Genomic DNA, 21576 nt, shown 5'->3' on the forward strand with positions numbered 1-21576 from the left:
CTCTACAGTACTACATTGTATGCAGTACAACCTGATCTTTGCGCAACCCTTAAGAAAGGCAACTGTTGCTTTCACCTATTTAACATGTTTAGTGCATGTTGGAAACGGAAGTTTTTTACAATTAACCATAGTCCATTTAGCCTTCAGGCCATTCCAGAACCGGATTCCCAAAATAGTGGTATTTTTCACTCAACTTTCTTACTGCCAGACACAAGCATAACATTTTGACCACAAAATGATAGCAAGCCAAATGTGACTTACTGCATTGCATAATGCATGTTTCTTATCTCACCTGCTTCTTTTATCCATGCTGCCTCCTTTATATTTTACAATTCACAATTGGGGGATATCAAAAAGTTAAAAGAGTATTCTTATAGAGGAAGCCTGGTCCGAGTAATTCTTCTGGGGTGAATCAAACCTCCAGGGAGTGAAATGTCCTTGATGAAAATGTTGCCAAACAAATGATCCTAGTATGGTATAAACATAGGTATTGGCTAAGTTACTTGTAAATTATCACTGATTAATTTGATAACCAGGCAGATTTGGTTTACCCCCAAAGAACTGCTCTGGCGGGGGCTTCCTCTTTAAGAACAGAATGCCTGATTAAAATACAATTGTCAGCTTTGTAAACACTGGAAGAGCTTTGAAATTTTAAATAGAAAACCTAAATTTGCCTTGTAGCCAGCAAGGCAACCTTAATATTAACTAAGCTCCTGCTTTAAAAAAAAGACAAAAAAAATTATAATAATAAAATTAAATTATATTTATAAAAAGAAGGAAAAAAAAGACTGACAATGTAATCATTGACCTGTGATCTGAGCCAGATACATCACTACAATGAGCTTCCATGGCATGGCTGATGTCACTGTCACCGTCAAGGTCAATAAATACATTATTGCATCTACATACATGTGGGTCCCTGGTAATCACTGATTTCATTGCAAGTTAAACCAAATTTTAGAACAACATTTCCATATATCCATACCGGTAGCCTTGTGTAGAAGGGAAATGTCTTATTTTAGTTCATAGCCTTAATGTACATGTTTATTGTGTAAAAATCCCAGTGTTTCTCTGTGTGGGTCTTCATGCAAGTCAAGATATTTTAGAAAATGTGATTTTTCAATATCAACTTAATTAAGGTGGATCAAAGGGATACTGTTAGGTTTCGCTGCGAGTGCAAATATCACTTATTTAATAACGCTTCACCATTTTCTCTTTTTAAAAATATTTTATGTATTTACATTTGTAATACAGCCCAAATTTTTTTAATCTTCTAAATTTTTATCGCAAACTTATGCTTTTTTACAAACCACAAAAGCTGGTTCGAGCCCCTGGGTCCAGCTTTGTGGTTCGAGAAGCGCCCTCACATAGTAGCAAGCTTTCGCAACAAGCTTTTGACGACATGTACTGTACAATGGGACAAAAAAGACATCTTTTCATATGGTCAAGATAAACCGCTAAACTTATGTATCTATCATCTATTTTAAGTTCCATTACTTTGCATTGAATCTCATTGATTCTTGCACCAATTCACCTGTGTTGCAGTAATGGGTCCAAGGTATAAATAATTTGAACGGTTGACATGGAATCACCAGCCAGGCAACATGACAAAACCAACAAAATGCCTCCTATGTTTACACTACGCATGTTTGGTTAACCGACAATGGTTTTAAATGCATCGCTATAACGTAAGCCATCATAGAGCAGGAGATAACTCACGCAGAGATAAGAATGTCTTCACTTTCACTTGGAGCAAACCTAGCCATGTTCAATTACATGTACAATACACACTATACATGTACTTATTAATGTTTTTGACTGAGTGACAGACAGTTGATGAGAGAGATGGAATAATGCGGCTTTCGCCCTTTGAGATTCGGGTTAAGGCTCAGGATTTGCCAGCAACTGCCAAGTTTATTAAAACACATTCCTCGCAAGTTTACCTTAATCCTAAGACCACATTATAATGCTACATTCGCTATACATGCATGCATCTATTTCATTTACCAAGGTTTGGAATTTTTGGTCACTCGCACTGTTGCTAGCACAATTACAAGTCACAGTTTGCAATGTACAAGTAGCTTGCAACTTCTTGACATACATGTAGGCCTATATGCAGAAACAAAATGTATCTGGCATCAAATGTACCGTGTACTACAAAAGAGATATGGTACATGCTTGCACCTGCTTCCAAATGACAAATTTTACAGCAAATGTTAACTCATCTTAGATGTAGGGATGCAGTAACAGCGTAAAAACTAATGACCAACTAAAATTTTCAGGAAAAGCCCATTAATCCGAAGGGTCGAGTCTGAAAAGGGCTAAAATTAGAGTTAAGGGCATTTTAGGGTTAGGCCTATATTTAGCGTTAAAAGGTTAAGGACTTGTGGGGTTTCAGACTCATGACTCTTCAGTCTTTCGACCTGTAACCATATTTTTATGGGGGTTTATGTTAACTGTTTTAACCACAACATGACAACAAAACAGTGAACTGATCACATAACTATACCGTGTGTCACTTCATAAAATGCATGATTGCATTTCACACATTTTCTGATTTTGATTTTCCATATTCCTCATTTTATTAAAATGACAAGTCATTTTGGGTGGGTGCTTATTTATTTTATTTTATTTTTGTTTTGTTTTTACAATCATAAATCCCAAACTACACATATGGGCTGCCAGTTATGGCACCATTTGAAAAGTACAATTAGATGACAGCAGTTCCCTTTTTGTATTATCAATATGGTATAAAGAAATTTCCCCATAGTCATGTTTAAAACAAAACTGCTAACAGGTTACATACGAGGTTTTGCTTTAAACATGTTCAGGGGCCAACAACACATAGGAGGTTTTTCCTGCCCAACAATGATTGAGTTCAAAATTTTGCATTTAGACATGAAAATTTGGGAATATCTTTTTACCGTAACCACTCGGGTATAAGCCCACCCCCCTAGATGGCAGATTTCACTTCAAAAATGGGGGTGGGCTTATAACCGGGGAAGGGGTAGTGCTTGAATTTACAAATAAGAACAATCACCCACATTTGTATATTATGCCCAATGTACCAGTAATTTCTATCTTTTATGTCAATTTCTTAAAATTATAAGTGTGGAATATTAGTTATCAACTGATATTTTTTATATTTGTTCTTAAATATGAGAGCAAAGCATTGATTTGATTTAAGAACTTAGCCAAAATTTAGTACTGGGCTTATACCTGAGTGCACCCTTGTTCCCAGAATGTTTTGAAAAATAGGGGGTGGGCTTATAGCTGAAGGTGGGCTTATACCCGGGTGGTTACGGTAATAGCTAATACATTGGCAAAAAAATGTTGCCATAAATTTCTTCTGGCTAACTGATAAATTTTACTCAGAAGCTAAGCTTTTAATACTGGAATTAATTGGGTGGACAATAATTACAAGAGCGAGCATGTTTATAATGTAATGAATATTGTTCTATAAAAGCACACAATGTATTCACTAATACAAAATTGATACATAGTAAATGTCTTGAAGACTTTGATCCCTACTCAAGAAATGAGACCGGACAGTCCATTGGGCCGGTCAGCAGTAAACATTCAGTAAGCCAATGACAGCTGACAGCCAGGCTGCATATACCTCGGGTAATCAATCAAGTCTTCTTTTTTTTAGGCAGCTCCGTTCAAATTTCATACACCCACTGAGAAATATTCAACCTGAATCTTCCAGAGGGAGAACAAGTTTCAAATAGAGTTGGTTAATGTGCTAATATTCCATTTGAAATTCATACTCTCCCTGTGGAAGATATTTCCAAAATCTTCCATAGGGGTGAGTGTGGATGTATGGAATAGCCCAACAGGTTAAAAAAAATGCCTTAAGACATTATCTGAGCCAGTCTATCCTGTGAGCAAACATCACAATCAAATACACATGTCATAAAACAAGCTGCTTTTTTTTATCCTCGTTATGGATCGAGGCATTTACTGTCCCTGTGTAATTAGTATTCATTCATAGTGACATGTTGGTAGTTGTGTCCTGTGCACTTCTGACCATTCATTGCACCTGTACACTGAACCTAAACCATGTCAGGTGAAATAACTTCACTGCCATATTAATTTCACAAACCTGGGAGATGTGAAACTCATCACCTAATGAATTACTATGGTATTCTTTTTCATAATTGTTTTCTATTTCTCATTTAAGTACATATGTGCATTTTCTGATGAAAAAGTCACGAAAGTTGTCACAATGAGTTTCAAATAGAGTTGGTTAATGTGCTAACATTCCATTTGAAATTCATACTCTCCTTGTGGAAGATATTTACAAAATCTTCCATAGGGGTGAGTGTGGATGCATGGAATAGCCCAACAGGTTAAAAAATGCCTTAAGACATTATCTGTGCTTGTCTGTCCTGTGAGCAAACATCACAATCAAATACACATGTCATAAAACAAGCTGCTTTTTTATCCCTCGTTATGGATGGAGGCATTTACTGTCCCTGTGTAATTAGTATTCATTCATAGTGACATGTTGATAGTTGAGTCCTGTGCACTTCTGACCATTCATTGCACCTGTACACTGAACCTAAACTGTGTCGGGTGAAATAACTTCACTGCCATATTAATTTCACAAACCTGGGAGATACATGTGAAACTCATCACCTAATGAATTTACTACGGTATTCTTTTATCATAATAGTTTTCTATTTCTTATTTAAGGGGGTACTACACCCATGTGGTAAATTTGTGACTATTTTTGCATTTTTCTCAAAAAATAATTACACACTGGTAACAAAAGTTATGTATATTATTGGGGCAAGGACTCCAATTACTACACTGAAATTTCAGTGACTCAATACAAGCGGTTCAGTATATATGATAGGAAACGAGGTACATCCTAGCGGTACCTTATTTCTGATCATAAAGAACAAACCGCTTGTCTTGGGTCACTGAAATTGAGTGTAGTAATTGGATTCCTTGCCCCTATAATATACATAACTTTGTTACTACTGTGTTATTAGTTTTTGAGAAAATGCAAAAATAAACACAAATTTATAGAGGGGTGTAGTACCCCCTTAAGTATGCATTTTGTAGCGTCAAAGTCACGCTAGTTGTCACTATTTCTGTACAGCAGTAGTATCCTTGGTTGCTGTAAAAGTAAGGAGCTTAGACTGACAAGACATAATCCATCTTCTTAGGATGACATAAATGACCAGACTAGCAGCTGTCCTTCACATTTAAAGCCAAACAGGTTCTACCATCAGTCTACATTGTACATAGCCCAGGTAAACAAGGACCACTGGTCTATCCTTCAATTTACCCTGGGGTAATTTCCCCCAACCTCAGTATATAACCTCTAACCTATAACAGGAAGGGTTATATATATATGTAATTGTAGGTACATACATGTAGTAATCTATTTAGCATGGAGACATTTAACTTCATACATAGTTGTAAAGACCATATGGTCCAGATTTAATAGGCTTACACCAACCATGAACATCTCTATGATCTTTGTTGTTACACAACAAAAGTAAATCCTATAGGTTTAATTTCAACTTAACCAACTTCCTATCACTTGTTATCTTCAAAAATGTAATAATGGATTTCAAAGAAAAATCAAATCACTAATGGACTGGAAACAAACACATTCCATTTTTCCTTACTGTTTAAAAATAAATAGCCACCTTGGTCAATCATAGCAAAAACTGAATACTTCGGCTCTTTTAGCGCACAATTTTATTATTACTTCTAAATTTATTATTATTATTATTATTATTATCATTATTTAAAAAACCAATCATTACAACTGAATAAAAAAAATGTATAAAATATTATAATTACAATGTATTCCTTTTATCCTATTACTGGAGGAAAACTTTCAAATTCTGTTTTAGTCAGTGCATTTCTAACGCATCAAGTTCAGCATGTGTGGTGGATTTCAAAATATAAAGAAACATGCACGGACAAGTCTAAGGAGAGTTACCATGCAGGTGAATTGCAGGATGCTTCTCCTCGTCCTGCTCAACATGTACATTATATTCATTAAATGTACAACATGTACACCCACTACCATAATATCATCACACTGTTTACATTCATTTGTATGAATATGTCCAATGTAACCAATTCAATGTTAACCAGTCAATCACAGATCAGATGAAACCAACCTGTTGATTTAAACTGAATTCAACTCTGCTATCTTTTCTAAATACACAACAAAAGTATTTGTATTGTCAGAAGTTACCTTTTTGTGACGCAAATGTCTATTTTGGTAGAAAAATTATTTGGTCAGACTTTATTCAGACTTTGGCCATGTTGTACATAGCAAGGGGAAATTGCCAATTGTGGCACAGTGGCATTAACAGTGTTATTTTCCCATGATGGGCAGACCTGTTTCACAAAAAATGTATTATGTTTGATTTATCACAGACCTGTAAATAATTTGGATAAAATTGCATAAAAATTGGAGTTATCATTTTCTAAATACGGCTGTTTTACGTCCAAATAAGGATGTGAGGGCGCTTTGCATAAAACAAGCACACACTCTTTTCGCATGACATTTTAATGATGTCAGTTTGAAGATAATCACATGTGGCATATCCTCAAGTAATTTAAGCATTATATTTCTTTTCGTTTGACCATGGCATCATTTTTCGTATTCTCAGGAAGCCTTCCATTGAAATATACATGTTTTAAAGTGTATTGACCCCTGTACAGTTAAATGGAAGCGTTCTATGAAATATTCAAATGGCTGCCAAAATCAAACCATACTATTAAACCGCTCAAATTTCTTGAGCAGGTACTAGCTATGATAATCATCATACATGTCACCATTGAAATTTCCTTTTGAAAGATCGTTTGCAGGCGGCATAGGAAGCGCAACACGTGACATACGAGGCTGGCGAAGATACAGGGCTGACAGCCCCATTCAAAATACACGGTTAGCAATTACAAATGGAAAATTAACATACTTGCAGTGGGGTACTTTGTCGAACCCCGACGGTTTTAGAGTAAGATAATTTTGCTTTGACACCACATAACAAATTTAGAATTGTTTGTGAAGATTTCATGATTATGTGTTAATCCAATGGCGACCTCAAAATTAGCGATATCGCTTCCATCACCGGCTGATCGTTTGCATGTTTAATGCAAAGCGCCCTCACATCCTTATTTGGACATAAAAAGGCCGTTTTAAGAAAACGACAAATCCAATTTTTATGCAACTTTCAAAAATGGAAATCTAGACATCAATTACATACAAATCAATATCAACTAAAACAGAATCAGGCATATAAATAATGACTGTTGATCAAAATCTTGCTGTAAATGGTGTTAAAATGCTCAGAAGATCATGCTGCATCAAATAAGCTGGTTCCCTAAGAAATTTGAAACATCATGATTCCTTAACCCACCACTAATGACAGCAGAAACACACTAGGTGCTTTCTAAAAAATACACAAAATGTGATAAGTTTAAAAATAGGCCAAAAACATAATATTTATGTCACTTCAGTATCATTTACAAAGTGTGACAAACTTCCGGTTGTATTTCCAGCTTGAAACGGCCGCACAAATTACACAGTATTTTGTCATGATTTATAAGTAAATATGGGGCAAAATTGCATAGATACAATAAACCATCTAAAATGCGAAAAGATGCAATCGTATGAAAACAGGTATGTTTAAAAATAAACATGCATGGGTGCTGGTATGTATGTAGGAGGTTTTACATGTTTACACCTGTGTAGTGTGCAAGTAACATCCACAAAGTCGCCAAAACCCACATCCAAAAAGATCACCTATAACTAGAAATACTGTAAAATTGCATAAGTAGCAGTCCTACAAGTTTTAAAATGTCCACAGTACATGTATGTATGTCGTTAGTACAAGTGTACACCTATCACAAAAATATAGTCAAGTGAAACTTTGAAATTAACTTTAAAAATAAAAACAAAACCAAGACAGATAGAATCTGGAAAGTATAATGTTCCCCTCCCCTTGACAATAAGGTCGAGAAAAATTAAGCGACCAATATTATTGTTCAAATCAAACTGTTCAAAAAGTCAATTTAGGGAGTTACGTCAATTTTTTGGATGTAGGCCTAAGCAATTTTTATTAAAGAATAAATCCACCACCACCTCGCAACAGATAATGCTGGTCATTGCCTGTTAGTAAAAGCTTCTCTTTTGAAATCTATAGTTAGGCCCCGGCAAAAAACGCAATTTTTTGAAGTAAAAAACGAGATCCAAAATTATGAAAAGCGAGATTTTCCCCGAAAAATGGCACAAGAAGCTTTAAAAACGCCGAAAATGCAAAAAAAAAAAAAAAAAACTAAAATGTTGCCTGCCCTCTGTTGTTCAGATTAGGTCAGTTTAGATTGTCATGAAAGTAAACAAGACTCACTGAACTGCCGGCGTGAGTCGAAGAAAAAGTGACAAAAATTTGACCTTGAATTATGTTTTATAGCCAAAATATTCCAGTAATTCGATAAATATAATGATATTTGGCCTAAACTTGAACTCATTTGAAATGAAATGTCAGTTTTTATTGAGTAAAGCCCCGGGAGTAAAGCATGACTTTTCCACTCGTCCATGTGCTTTGCAATGCTGCTGAATTCTGCACTTTGGCGAAGTTGGACGAACTTTTATTGCATAAAGCAACATTTTTACAGTAAGTGCACTGCTTGGAAACTTTCTTAAAAAGCGAGATAGTTGGTTAATAGCGAGAATCGCGGCGTGAAAAGCGAGATCACGTTTTTTGCCGGGGCCTTATCTATAGTCAAAATAAACATGTTCTTGCAACTTTCCAATGTTATTTCACAAGGTTAAATTCAGGTCATTCTAAAAACAAAACTTAGGTCAATCATCCCCCAAAAATCAGTGAATGTCGCTATTTCCAAACAAATCTTATGTTGTGCTGCAAAACATATACGGTATATGAAATGTCACATTAGAACACTTTTATCACCTGCTTGAGATTCCATGAAGTATCAATCTGCGTGTTTACACTGAGCACTCTGTATTTTTACCCGGTATTACCTGGTAACCCACAATCCGATTCAGGCAACAACCAGCATGTTTCTACTGATGCTTAAAATAAGGGTTGTGGTGTGTACCGGAAGTACTGAAAATATTTTCCTGACCCCTAAGCTGCTTTTAAGGTCACGATGTGATACATAAAATGTACATAAAAGAAGTTCAACACCCAGCAACCGTTAACCGTTGTGTTTCCACTGACAGAAGTACCGGGTGTCACACCACATGGTCTACCTCATGAGGTGGATCACGGTTGCCGGGTGTCCACACCACATCACTCTGAACCGATCTGTTTCCACTGAGCACATTAACCGGTAACACTCTAAACTAAACCACATTACCCGCCAACCCAGAGGATGATTTAAGGAAGCATCATGCACTGCAAACGTGTTATCACTAGAGTTTCAACTGCCACTTTACTTTTCAAATCCCATTGAATTCTGTGCAAAAGATGTTGTTTAAGAATTGTGCGTGTGTCATTATTACTTGGTCGATTTCAGAACAAAAGTGATGTATGCATAAAGGATAATTCACACCTTCTGTAGGTAACATAAAATGTGAAATCGACTAGCATTTGGAATGCGTTTTTATTGTAAATATATCAGTCCAAATTCAAATTTAACCATGTCCGTCAATGCAATGTGCGAGCAGTGGTGTCATGTTCACTCACACAGCTGTGCTAACCGCAAGTCAACACAGTGGCGTGGTGGGAAGTGCTTAAATCATCCTCTGCCGCCAACCGTTCCCCAGTAGAAACACGCAGATTGACAAATGGTATGTCCTTTAAACTGGTTCCTTATTGTTGGTGTGCATCAATGATGATTTTACAGAGATCAAGCCAGAAAGGCAAAAGTGATATCCTCAACATAACATCTAGCACTACTTTTGGGCTCTGCTGCTATTACCGTACTGACGCGAGTATAGTCCCACCCCGTTTTTGGGTGAACATTTTTCAAAATTGGGGGTGGGACTATACTCGAATTTTTTTTTTTTTCGGTTTTGTAGTGTCCCTGGACCTAGACCTAAATGCTAGGTTCATTCATGGTTGACCTAAATAAAAATAAAACTTTCAAGATGTTTTGTATTTTTAATATGAAACATTGAATTTGAATGCATTTTGAAATCATTAATAGAGTATGACATGAATACAAATTATCAATTTTCATATTAAAATACAAATCTTAAATTTTTTTTTTTTTTTTTTAGGTCAACCATGAATGATCCTAGCATTTAGGTCTAGGTCCTGGGACACTCCAAAGCCGAAAAAAATAAATAACTTAAAAAAAAAAAAAAAAAAAAAAAAAATTTTGTTTTAAATTTCTGAAATTTTTCGAAAATTTGGGGGTGGGACTTTACTCGAAGGTGGGACTATACTCGCGTCAGTACGGTAGTATACTATCCAGAGAGGTTGAATGCTCAGTTCTGCTCGCCAAGTCTGTGAGAGCCACAAACTGCAACTACATAATGTCATGATGGAACAAGAAACACTACAATTCTAACAAACATAGCTCACCTTTTAGTAATGGTAATTTCTGTAATTCCCTATTTTTACTAATGTTGAACCTTGACGATCCTTGTCTCTTGTCTTTCTTTACTAGGGGCACCGTGCCCCTGACCTTTGTCAACTGTGCTGGAGGTGGATGACCACTGGCATTAGCTGCTCTGTGTTTTGCTGCCTGAAAAGTAACAAAATAACACATTTCTTGAATTAATTTTTGACTTCTGAACGTTGAAAGAAATGGTTAACATGTGTGTAACTCGTACACAAACACACCCACTATGTGACTCGTCTCAAGTTGAGAGTAATGTTGGATTTGGCAACGGCAGATTCGAATTGGTGCGTTTACGCGGTTGCGTCTTCACTCTTCAGCGTATGGAAAAATCGCCCTTCTACATGTACATGTGTGTACATACGAACTGCAAGATTAGGTTAGCGCACACAATTCAAATAAAGTTGTCACTGCAAAATCCAACATAGCGTTACCCTCAACTTGAGAAGAGACAACTCAGACAAGACTATACATGTATAGGCCTACTATACACTCCCCCCCCCCCCCACACACACCACCCATACACTGCAATCCAACCAACTGTTGATAAAACAGTTAACATAGAACTACCCATGCATTTCCCATCAAGATGTCAATATCAGAGGCAAATATGAATTTGAATTCTGTGCTGTTGTAATGCTCCCTTCACAACATCTGAATCCCTAATGTTAAAATGAAACAATGTACAATTACCAGTAGCACTGCCAGAGAATCCATTGTGATGGAAGGATATCTGCTGAATAGTACAGTGTACTGTGGCCTATGATCCACCTTCAGGACAAACATTGCTAGGCCCACTTACCCTGTAACTCATTAAACAAATACACTTGTTGTCCGAGCTCATTCAATACTTGACTTGTAGCAGTTGAAATCAAGACTTACAGTATGGACAAATACACTTGAGTTGAATTATCTCCAAGTTTGCAATCGGCATGCACGCTTTGCTCTGGCAGTACTACTAGATGTAAAATTGAGTAGCCTATACAAGTAACAAGCACTGGTATTGGCATGAAATACCAGTACAGAGATACCGAGCTGGATTGGCTGAATTATAGATTTGTCATTAACCCTAACACGGCTAGAAGCCACAAAATACCACGATGATAACCATGGCGCATGCATGAATCCCAGGGGATGTGATGATGCAATCACCCTGCTACTTTATATGCTCAGCGAGCCCCTGTGGCTACTGGCCTGGGATCATGTGCTTGGCATGCGAGGGTCTAAGGTTCGCATCCCGGGGATACCAAGTGACTTCTTTGTTCATCTTCTCTCCTTTTTCGTATTTTCAACAACTCTTCCTATACCTTTGTACAGGAGCCAACCGTTGTTAAACCGTGATGAACCCACACTTTTACAGTAGCGTATACGCGAACGCGAGCGAGACTACACGTTACGCGAGAGCGCGTAAAATTCGTCATGCCTGGAACCTTTGTGCGTATGCCAGCTTACAAGTTGAATTCAGTATTTTTCAGGTAGCGGCTAAACATTGCCGTTTTATTTTGTAGTTTTATTGCTGATATCAAAAGAGAAATCATCGAAGTTTTTGTAAGGCTGAGAGGCAATGATTAACTGACATTCCTCGTAAAATAATCGTGAATTATACGATATTTAGCTTCTTTTCGTTGTTGAAAGGGATTCAATCATGTTTCACCGTTGTTCATCACCGTTTAACAACTTCGCGTCCGGCGGCGTCTGCGTGGTTTACTTCGCTCGGGCAGCTTTCGCAAACCACGCAGACGACGCGGCCGCATAAAGCAGTGGTTATGGCTGTACCGACATTTGTTTTGTCCACCGATCCGATATTGTTTTTATAGTATCGGCCGATATCTTATCCGATATTTTATTGCATCTTGCATTTTGTGACGCAGCACATTGAGCACAAACATGCGCATTAAGGCAAACACACAATCAAATCAAAATGTTGCTATGTCGTATCGTCAACAAACGTGACGAAAATAAATGTTTTTCATTACTTGGGATGGTATTCAATAAGCCTAAAAAAATTGCTTGACCAGACCTTTCGCCGGCAAGTGTGATGATCGGGCCACGACGGCTTGTATATTCCCGGATAACATCCACCAATAAAAATTGACTGTTAGACATCATTCCCCGCTATTCACCCGGTGAACAATTTCACTGGAAAAATGCCGGATACATAAGAGCAACAGTAACACGCTATTTTAGGAAATTGCAAATTGAAAGTAACTACAAATAGCACTAGTACAGGCCACAGAAATAATTGGTGAGCTTTTCTGGGAATGAACGAGCCAATTTGAGTAAATATCAGGCATTTTGTGTGAGTTAAAACAGTTATTTACTGTAACAGGGTACATTAACCCTGATAAATTTTGTGACTAATCTTGCATTTTTTTTTTTTTTAACTACACACTGGTAACAAAAGTAAGAGGTTGTGCGTGAAATTATTGATTGGCTCCAAACAAAGGATTTGAACCGGTATCCTTCACAGTAATCATGGAGCAGTGCAGACCATCCAATTAAATGTTGTCATCAACCTATTTGATCGTAGTGCAGTTGTTATGTGTGTGAAACGAACTGTCGTGATACATGTAGATTGTAATCATGCTTTTGTTGAATGCATTTGAGTGGTCCGCCATAATTACGGTATAATACGTCATATGCACAACCTCTATATTATAGGGACAAGGAATCCAATTACTTCACTGAAATTTCAGTGATTCAAGACAAGTGGTTCATTATTACATACATGTTAAGAAATGAGGTAGCATTCTGCCAGAATACTACTGCATGCTTGGTTACTTTTTTACTAGAAAGAGATCTCACATCACATTGGCTGCTGGTTGGTTATTAAAGAATTGTGTACAAACTGATAACAAAGTGGGTATTGATGAATCCTTGTATGCTCCGTTCCAACGACCAATCACTTCTCTGCAAACCTCGTTCAAAACATTCTTGGGGGACAGGGTTAATTTTTCAATGTTTCACCGCGTATTTGGAATACCATACCAAACTGCTGCTTATATATAGTTATTTTAAAGCCACTAAATGATCTGGCGCCATAATGTACATCAAATGTCTTCTCCAACCACATAACCCTCATTGTATGCTCCGTTCCAACGACCAATCACTTCTCTGCAAACCTTGTTCAAAACATTCTTGGGGGACAGGGCGTTTTCAATTGCTAAGTTCACCACGTATTTGGAATACCATACCAACTCAAGTTAAATCAAGTACATCTGTACCACAGTTTAAAAGTTCTATCAAATTCATTTTTATGAAAGAAGCATTTTCATGATACACTGCGCACCCTCTACTTAACCTCCCACGACCTGATCTATGCACAAAACGACGTTTGGGACCACAAGAAACCCCCTGTACCACAGAAAAAGGTTTTGGTACCCCCGGAAGAATGGGGATGACAACGCCCAGGTGTTGGTATCGCCCAACACTAATGAGATATCGCCCTCACCAATTTGTTTCTTGCGACCAACAAGGACGTGTTTCGAAAAGGCTCCAATTTTTGTTGAGAAATTTCGTAAAGCAGCGCGAGGCTCATCCCGAGTAACGGTTACGCAAGTATCAGTAATCACTTCGGTGATATTTTCTGTAACTTTAACAAGATTTTTTTCCATTTGTGATGTTTTTTCTTGCTAGTTTCTCGTAGTCTCTGGCCGACGTGAGACTGCCCAAGTAAAATAATCATAGGTTTTCACTCGGCTCCCCCCTGGTAATTTCACTTCTGAGAGGGGAATATGCATCACCATATTTTTGTTCTCCTATTGGTTGTTGTTTATATGTATAGACTACATTATGTTGTACTGTAAGTTTATTTTATTTTTTAGTGAAAGGAAATTTTTGTATCGCGCTCGCGCCTTGAGCACCATTAATTTGGTGGAGATGTTGTGCATTATAAATTCACATTATTATTATTAATATTATTATTAGTTGGCTGTTAAGACATAAGGAGAGTGTATGCAATCATGACTACAGTTTGCCACTTTGAAGTACGAAGGTACGCGCATTTTGCGTAAGCGTACCATGCGTCACATATTAACCCTAACAGGACTGTGTAATAATACATGTACAAAATACTACTTGATATATGCGCTGTTCGTGTCGTGCATCCCACGTGGTGTGATGACGCAATCGGCAATCGCCCTAAGTGATATAATAGGCACGGTTTCACTGGCCAGTGGCCAGCGAAGCCCGACACCCGTGGCTTAGGGTCGCCGTTAAAAAACCCAGGCTTAATCATGTTAATCCACCAGTCCTGCAACTACTACTATGGTCATTTTGTTCCACCATGTTAATTTTTTCGAGATCGGGCCCGAGAGACTTAGGCTATTCCAGCCGTTCAAATTATGAAGCAGGTGACGTATGGTACCTTGCAAGCTTGAAGCTCCATGAAGCGGGTGAGTAAAAAGTCCTGGGGGACCGGCGAACCAGTCAGTCATCAAAACAAGATCGTAGAATTACAGGACCTATTTCCGTTTTTTAAATGGTCAGAATTTGTACTTCGGCACATGTGTTTCCGGTTTAAAGTAAGCAAATTATCTTGAGAAGATACATAAATGTTAGCCAAACTATAAAATTGTAGCCAAATTTGACAATTTAAAAAATTGTTTTAGAGCGTCAAAAAACAGTCGACGGATCTCTGACTTGGGCATGTGTGGTTCCCCAGTCTACCTTATGATCCACACAGTAACTACCTTGTGGATAGGAAGGTAGATTTGTCGATCAACCGCCCCCCCTCAAGTGCAGTACATGGATCGAATCGGGGCCGATGACACACATTCGATGGGTGTACAAGTGCAGGGAAATTTGGTGGATTGGGCCCCGCCCTGGCTTGCCCCGGAAAGAATCCCAGGCCCAGCTACGCCGCTGGATTCATGAGATTGATCATTCATGTCATGACTTCCTGACGAGTTGTACAAGACTAGAGTAACAAGTATGAAGTATGCACCGTACGTTGTTGTTGTAGTCTACTGCATGCATTTAAAAACATACTGCAGTAATTAATTTGCAATTTTGCAAATGCAATTGTTCCTAACACATGTTTAATCTTATATAATATGTTACATTAGTACTATTACATTTACATAGAGAAGTCATCCTCCCCCCATTAACAACAGGAACCAGCCGCCATTTTGGCCGACCGACCGGTAGTGCACACACGATACACACATGCCGCCAGTGTAGCCATTCATGAAAATCATGACAGCCCACGCACGGTATTTCTAGGTTAGCTGGAAATGTCCGGCAGTTCTTACCTCGTCGTTCGCATCTGCTGCATCTTTATTTGCTGATTTATTGCTACTTCCACCCCCTGTCACACCCGGCTTTGCTGAGCCCTGTCAAACAAGTAAAAACCACAAAAATATCAAGAATTACTCGACTACTTTATCCACATCTGAATCAGGAACCGTACGGCATGTACGGCACCATACACAAACTGTATGGTCACCATTCCCATTTAGGCCCATCTTTGGACACGATTTATGCGTAATGCATGCAATGCAAATATCTGATCGTCAGCCAGTAAATCAGAAAGTATATAATTTACTTACCTTTTCTTTTTTGGTCTTATTTGGCATTGCTCAGGTGCAAATTTGTGGTCTATTTCCTACTTATTCATTCCTCATTCAAGCTGCATTGATGAAATCGGCATTACAGTACTGCAAACAACAAGGTCTGTGATTGGTTGGATTATGCCATGTGACATGCTAATAATCCTGGTGAAGGTCTTTCAACCCTTGTCAATGTCAGCAGTAACAAGGGTTGGTAAATGAAAACAAACAAATCAACCAAAACAATACTTTCAAGGGATGGTAATGGTATTTGACTACGTGATATTTGACGTTAAAAGTTATGTAACTGTTGTACAACGTTTTAATAATGAAGATTTCCTGTTTCAAGGGGTTTCAACAATCAAAAAAGCAGGCAAAAAAAAAAAGTAAATTGATAGTCTTGGCCTAATTGATAGGCCTAGGAGCTAATAGGCCTACACAGTTGCTCAAAATTAAAACTCATCATAGGGCCCCTATGGGGGGGGGGGGACATATTACATTTTGGAAAGAAAAATAGGGGGTCATAAAATTTTTGATGACCAAAATGTAGGGAGTAGACAGACAGTGTGTTTATTTTATTGTATCGGTGGTGGGGTCCGGGGTGGGGTCATAAATTTGTCTTGCCGAAAATAGGGGGGGTCGCAAATTTGGTACCACCCCCCTTCCGAAGAAAATGATAGCCCCCTTAGGGGTGGTGCAATAATTATGTGTACCCCAGGGTGGTGAATTCTCAAAATGGTCTACCAAAAATCGCTTGCCCCCCCCCCCTTTAAGTTACAGTTTTGGGGAACCCAAATTTAAACCCTTTTAAAGGAGTATTTCGTGATCCTAGCATCCTCTTTTTATGACATTTTTCAGTACATATCCACGAAAAAATTATATTCCCAAAATTTCAGTTGATTCCGATATAGGCCTATTTGCGTTTGCGAGTTATGCATGATTATGTGTATTACACTGCTCCATAGCAGAGGATGATTTAAGCACTTCCCAGCAAGTCTTGCGGTTAGCACAGCTGTGTGAGTGAACATGACACCACTGCCCGCCCACTGCATACACACGTGCATGGTGAAATTTGAATTTGGACAGATATATTTACAATAAATACACCTTCAAAAGGTTGGTCGATTTCACATTTTATGTTATCTACAGGAGGTGTGAATTATCCTTCATGCATACATCACTTCAGATCTGAAATCGACCAAGTAATAATGACACACGGGCAATTCTAAAACAACATCTTTTGCACAGAGTTCAATGGGATTTGAAAAGTAAAGTGGCAGTTGATACTCTAGTGATAACACTTTTACAATGCATGATGGGGCTTCCTTAAATCATCCTCTGGCTCCATAGACAATACGTTGTAATTTCGTTCTGGTGCACCAGAACGAAATTCAAATTTCGCGATATCTTTGCTAAACGAATTAATCTGCAAGAAATATTTTGTACATAAACATTATGTAGCCAGAGGTTTCCAGTGATATAAAAATCTCAACTTTTTGGAGAAAAGTGGGGGATGAGGCTGTGGATCACGAAATGCCCCTTTAAGGGATGGGGTATGAACGTTTGGACAGTATTTATTGTGGGAGCACATCAGACATATCGAATTGCATTCAGAATACGAAGAATGTCCTTCTGATATCAAATAATTTTGATTTTATGAAATTCGCAATGTAGGTCTAGGCCTATAATACACATTTTATGGCAAATGATTAAAAATTGATATTTTTGATATTTAACAGTACTCGAAGTAAACTTTATAAATCTGATGATTTATACTTTTAAAGTGTATGTAGGTGATGAAAAGCCGACGATCAATTGAAAATTTAGACCATTCGTATTATGAAGATATGGATTTTTCCCCAAACAAAAAAAAAAAAAAAAATTTGGTCTTTTTGGGAAAAAAATCCATATCTTCAATATGATGAAAGGTCAAAATTTTCAATTGATCGTCGGCTTTTCCTCCCAGCTACATACAATTTAAGAATACCCGGTATATCATTAGTTTTATCCAAAAAAAATTGAGGACTGTTATATATCAAAAATGTGAAAAATATCATATTTTAATAATTTGTCATAAAATTTGTATTATATCGTGAATTTCAACAAATGAAAATTATTTGATACCAGAAAGGCATTCTTCGTATTCAGAATGCAATAATTCGATATGTCTGATGTGCTTTCATGTCCCACAAAAAATACTGTTGAAACGCTCAAAACGCTCATTCCAGGGATCTACCACCATAGGGCCTGCACTTTGGCTCGACATTTGAAAGGGGCGTGAATTCATTTTTGGATACGCCCCTATTATAATTAGGTAATACTCGACTCACACACATTCCCTATATTAATATGTATATACATGTACCACATGTAGTCAATCTGTCTGCTTTATCTGTATTGTGCCCCTTCTTAAGCAAATACGGTAGTTAAACACGATTTCATCAAACATTATAACAATAGCTCTTTTACAGTGTGCAATCATCCCGGGCATTAATTGGGCAATAATAGAGGATGTGCGTGAAATTATTGATTGGCTCCATACAAAGGAATTGAACCGGTGTCCTTCACCGTAATCATGGCACAATGCAGTGCATTCAATCAAACGTTGTCGTCAACCTATTTGATCGTATTTGTGCATTTGTTATGTGTGTGAGACGAGCTGTCGCGGTAGATTGCAATAGCTTGTAATCATGCTTTTGTTGAATGAATTTGAGTACTCCGCCATATTTACGGTATGATACGTCATAATCTTGGTGATTATTTGCATTGGATATCTTGAATACGCTGGTGAGGTTGTGTAATAATCGGATTAATGCCATAACAGTAGGTGAATACAAGTTTTGAATATATCGCGTTGCAAAGCCCCATTCAGTGATCCCAGCGAAAGTGAAAAAAAAAATCAAATTGTTACTTTTATAAAAAATTTTAATGAAAAAATTGGCACAAAACCCAAGAAAACGGCAGTATTGACGAAGTTGAAGCCCCATTCAAATACATGTAGCTAATTTATATATACTGTCAGTATATAAATTACAGATTCACGTAAATGCATTATTTTTGTCTTAAATAGGCCTACACGGCTTAGGGCTGAACCACTAGCAGAAGACACCAAGTTGATGTTTTATGACCTTTGACATTCTTTTGTGGCGAGTGACATGGTCAGTTCAATTCACGCCGAGTGTCCTTGACAGGTTTAACTCTGCTTCGGTGGTCATGAAAGAATTCAAAAGATAACCTCTGCCCCAACAATCCCAAGCAATTGTCTGAAACTGCTCTTCGGATGATGTATCATAAGAACTCAGTCGTCAAATGATGATAGTCATATAATGACCAAAAGATTATTACTGACTATATCATTGAAGACTGAGTTCCGTTTGATGAATTTTGATGATTTTTACGATCGTCCGGATGAAAAAAAAAATCACTGAATGGGCCGTTAGTTCCCTCCTCTCCTTACACTGGCAATATGGATCAAAGAAAAATAAAGAAAAAAATAAAGAAAACAAGAAGAAAAAAAAGACAAAGAAAAGAAACAATAAAAGAAAAACAAATATGAAAAGTTCGAACAATATTTGGTTTATAAAATTAATGTGACCGTGATGAGGCTCGAACTCACCACCTTCCGATTTAAAGTTCGAAGCGCTAGTGAACCAAATTCTGATGCCTTACCAAGTGAGCTGTGCTCCTGAGATACGAAATAAAAATAAAATAATACACTGTATACCTGCTTGTGTCGGTAATTGATTTGCTCAAATTCCATAATGGTACAGTGCAACAGAGCAAAAATGCCCAAAATTTAAAAGCTATATAATTTATGACCACTATACACTACACATAAAAATACTAATACAAGGGAATTTCAACGTAAGAATCCAAACAATTAAGTACCAACATGCACAGCTTTGTCCTTATATGTGACCGTACAGCACGAATGAGCCGTAAATGTCCTCAATTGTATTCTGAGTTACAGTGTAAAATGGGCATGAAGGTCGTATTCATAGGTACCTCAATTTGGTGCTACGTGTACCTCATTTAATGAGATACACGTAGCACCAAATTGAAATACCTATGAATATGACCTTCATGCCCATTTTACACTGTAACTCAGAATACAATTGAGGACATTTACGGCTCATTCGTGCTGTACGGTCACATATCACATTTGGGTTTTTAACAAAATGTTATCAAACCTCTACTGTGATTGGCAGCTGCACAAGGCATCTCTTTGATAGCTGATCATGGCCATCTATTCAGCAAGTGGCTACTAACTGACCTTGACAGGCTTGAATGAGCACTGTCATCTGCTACAAAACCATCACACTCTAGGACCTGGTCACTCCATAATGCTACAGCTACAGGGAGCACAGTACTTTGACAATGGAGTGAAAGACTATTATTATTGATTAGGCGCGGATTTTAAAAGTACAGCTCCTATGCGTGTATAGCAAAAAATTGGAATAGAATGTTTGGAATCATGTAAACTAAAGTACTAAATGCATTCTGCAAAATGCGCTCTGACCAATTTATAAAGCATTTCATTAGCTTTAATTTGACATATTGTTTGACATATTTGGAATTATGGTAAATCGTTAAATAAAATATTTATTAATTAATCAATTATGTCAATTAATAAAAAATTTAATGCAAATATGCATATTTTCTCTGACAGAATTGTAGGATTTGACAAGAGCCATTTTTCTTGTAAGTTTGATTCTTATAACATACCGGTATCGTATTGCGTCCCGTTATAGTTGCAGAAAAAAAAATACGCGTGCAGGACACACATACGCACCCACACACACCCCCACCCAGAGGATCGTACCGTTTTACAATCTTATAACATTCATTGGCGCTAGTAGTAGTAAATTTCAATTTTCTTTGCTTTACCTCACTTGTTCTGCTCAAAATTAAAAGGGGACATATCTAGCCGACAGTAAAAGCTTACATTTTATGGAAATTATGTTTAACTATTTGCTTAAACAGCACAAAACAGATAAAGCAGACAAATTTACTATACATAGGCCTATACATGTATGGTATCATGCCAGGGACTGTTTAAGAATATAACATTAGATTTATGATATTTACTTCGAGGACTGTTATTTATCAAAAATGTGAAAAATATCAAATTTTAATAATTTGTCATAAAATTTGTATTATATCGTGAATTTCAAACAATGAAATTTATTTGATATCAGAAAGACATTCTTCGTATTCAGAATGCAATTCGATATGTCTGATGTGCTCTCATGACCCAAAAAAATACTATCGAAACACTCAAAACGCTCATTCCAGATCCCTTAATTTGGTTAATTTTCTTTTCTTGTTTTCTTTCTTTATTTTTCTTTGATTTATATTGCCAGGGTAAGGAGAGGGAACTAAAGGCCCATTCAGTGATTTTTGATTTTTTTCATCCCGACGATCGTAAAAATCATCAAAATTCAGATTTTGGATACTAGAT

At 37.2% G+C, this 21576-nt stretch overlaps 1 protein-coding gene across 2 annotated transcripts in view; it reads right to left on the minus strand.

The window, feature by feature from the left end:
* LOC140153594 (serine/threonine-protein phosphatase 2A 56 kDa regulatory subunit gamma isoform-like) overlaps positions 1-16243 on the minus strand; it is an 85638-nt gene extending 69395 nt beyond the window's left edge. For both annotated transcript variants that reach the window (XM_072176376.1, XM_072176375.1), the window contains exons 1-3: positions 16116-16243; positions 15819-15899; positions 10530-10692 (exon numbers count right to left, since the gene is read on the minus strand). In XM_072176376.1, the coding sequence (XP_072032477.1) occupies positions 10530-10692; positions 15819-15899; positions 16116-16142 (271 nt within the window). In that variant the 5' untranslated portion in view covers positions 16143-16243. The remainder of the gene's footprint in view (positions 1-10529; positions 10693-15818; positions 15900-16115) is intronic.
* Between the last annotated feature and the right edge of the window lie 5333 nt (positions 16244-21576).

This window comes from Amphiura filiformis, chromosome 5, assembly GCF_039555335.1.
Source record: "Amphiura filiformis chromosome 5, Afil_fr2py, whole genome shotgun sequence".
Taxonomy (NCBI): domain Eukaryota; kingdom Metazoa; phylum Echinodermata; class Ophiuroidea; order Amphilepidida; family Amphiuridae; genus Amphiura; species Amphiura filiformis.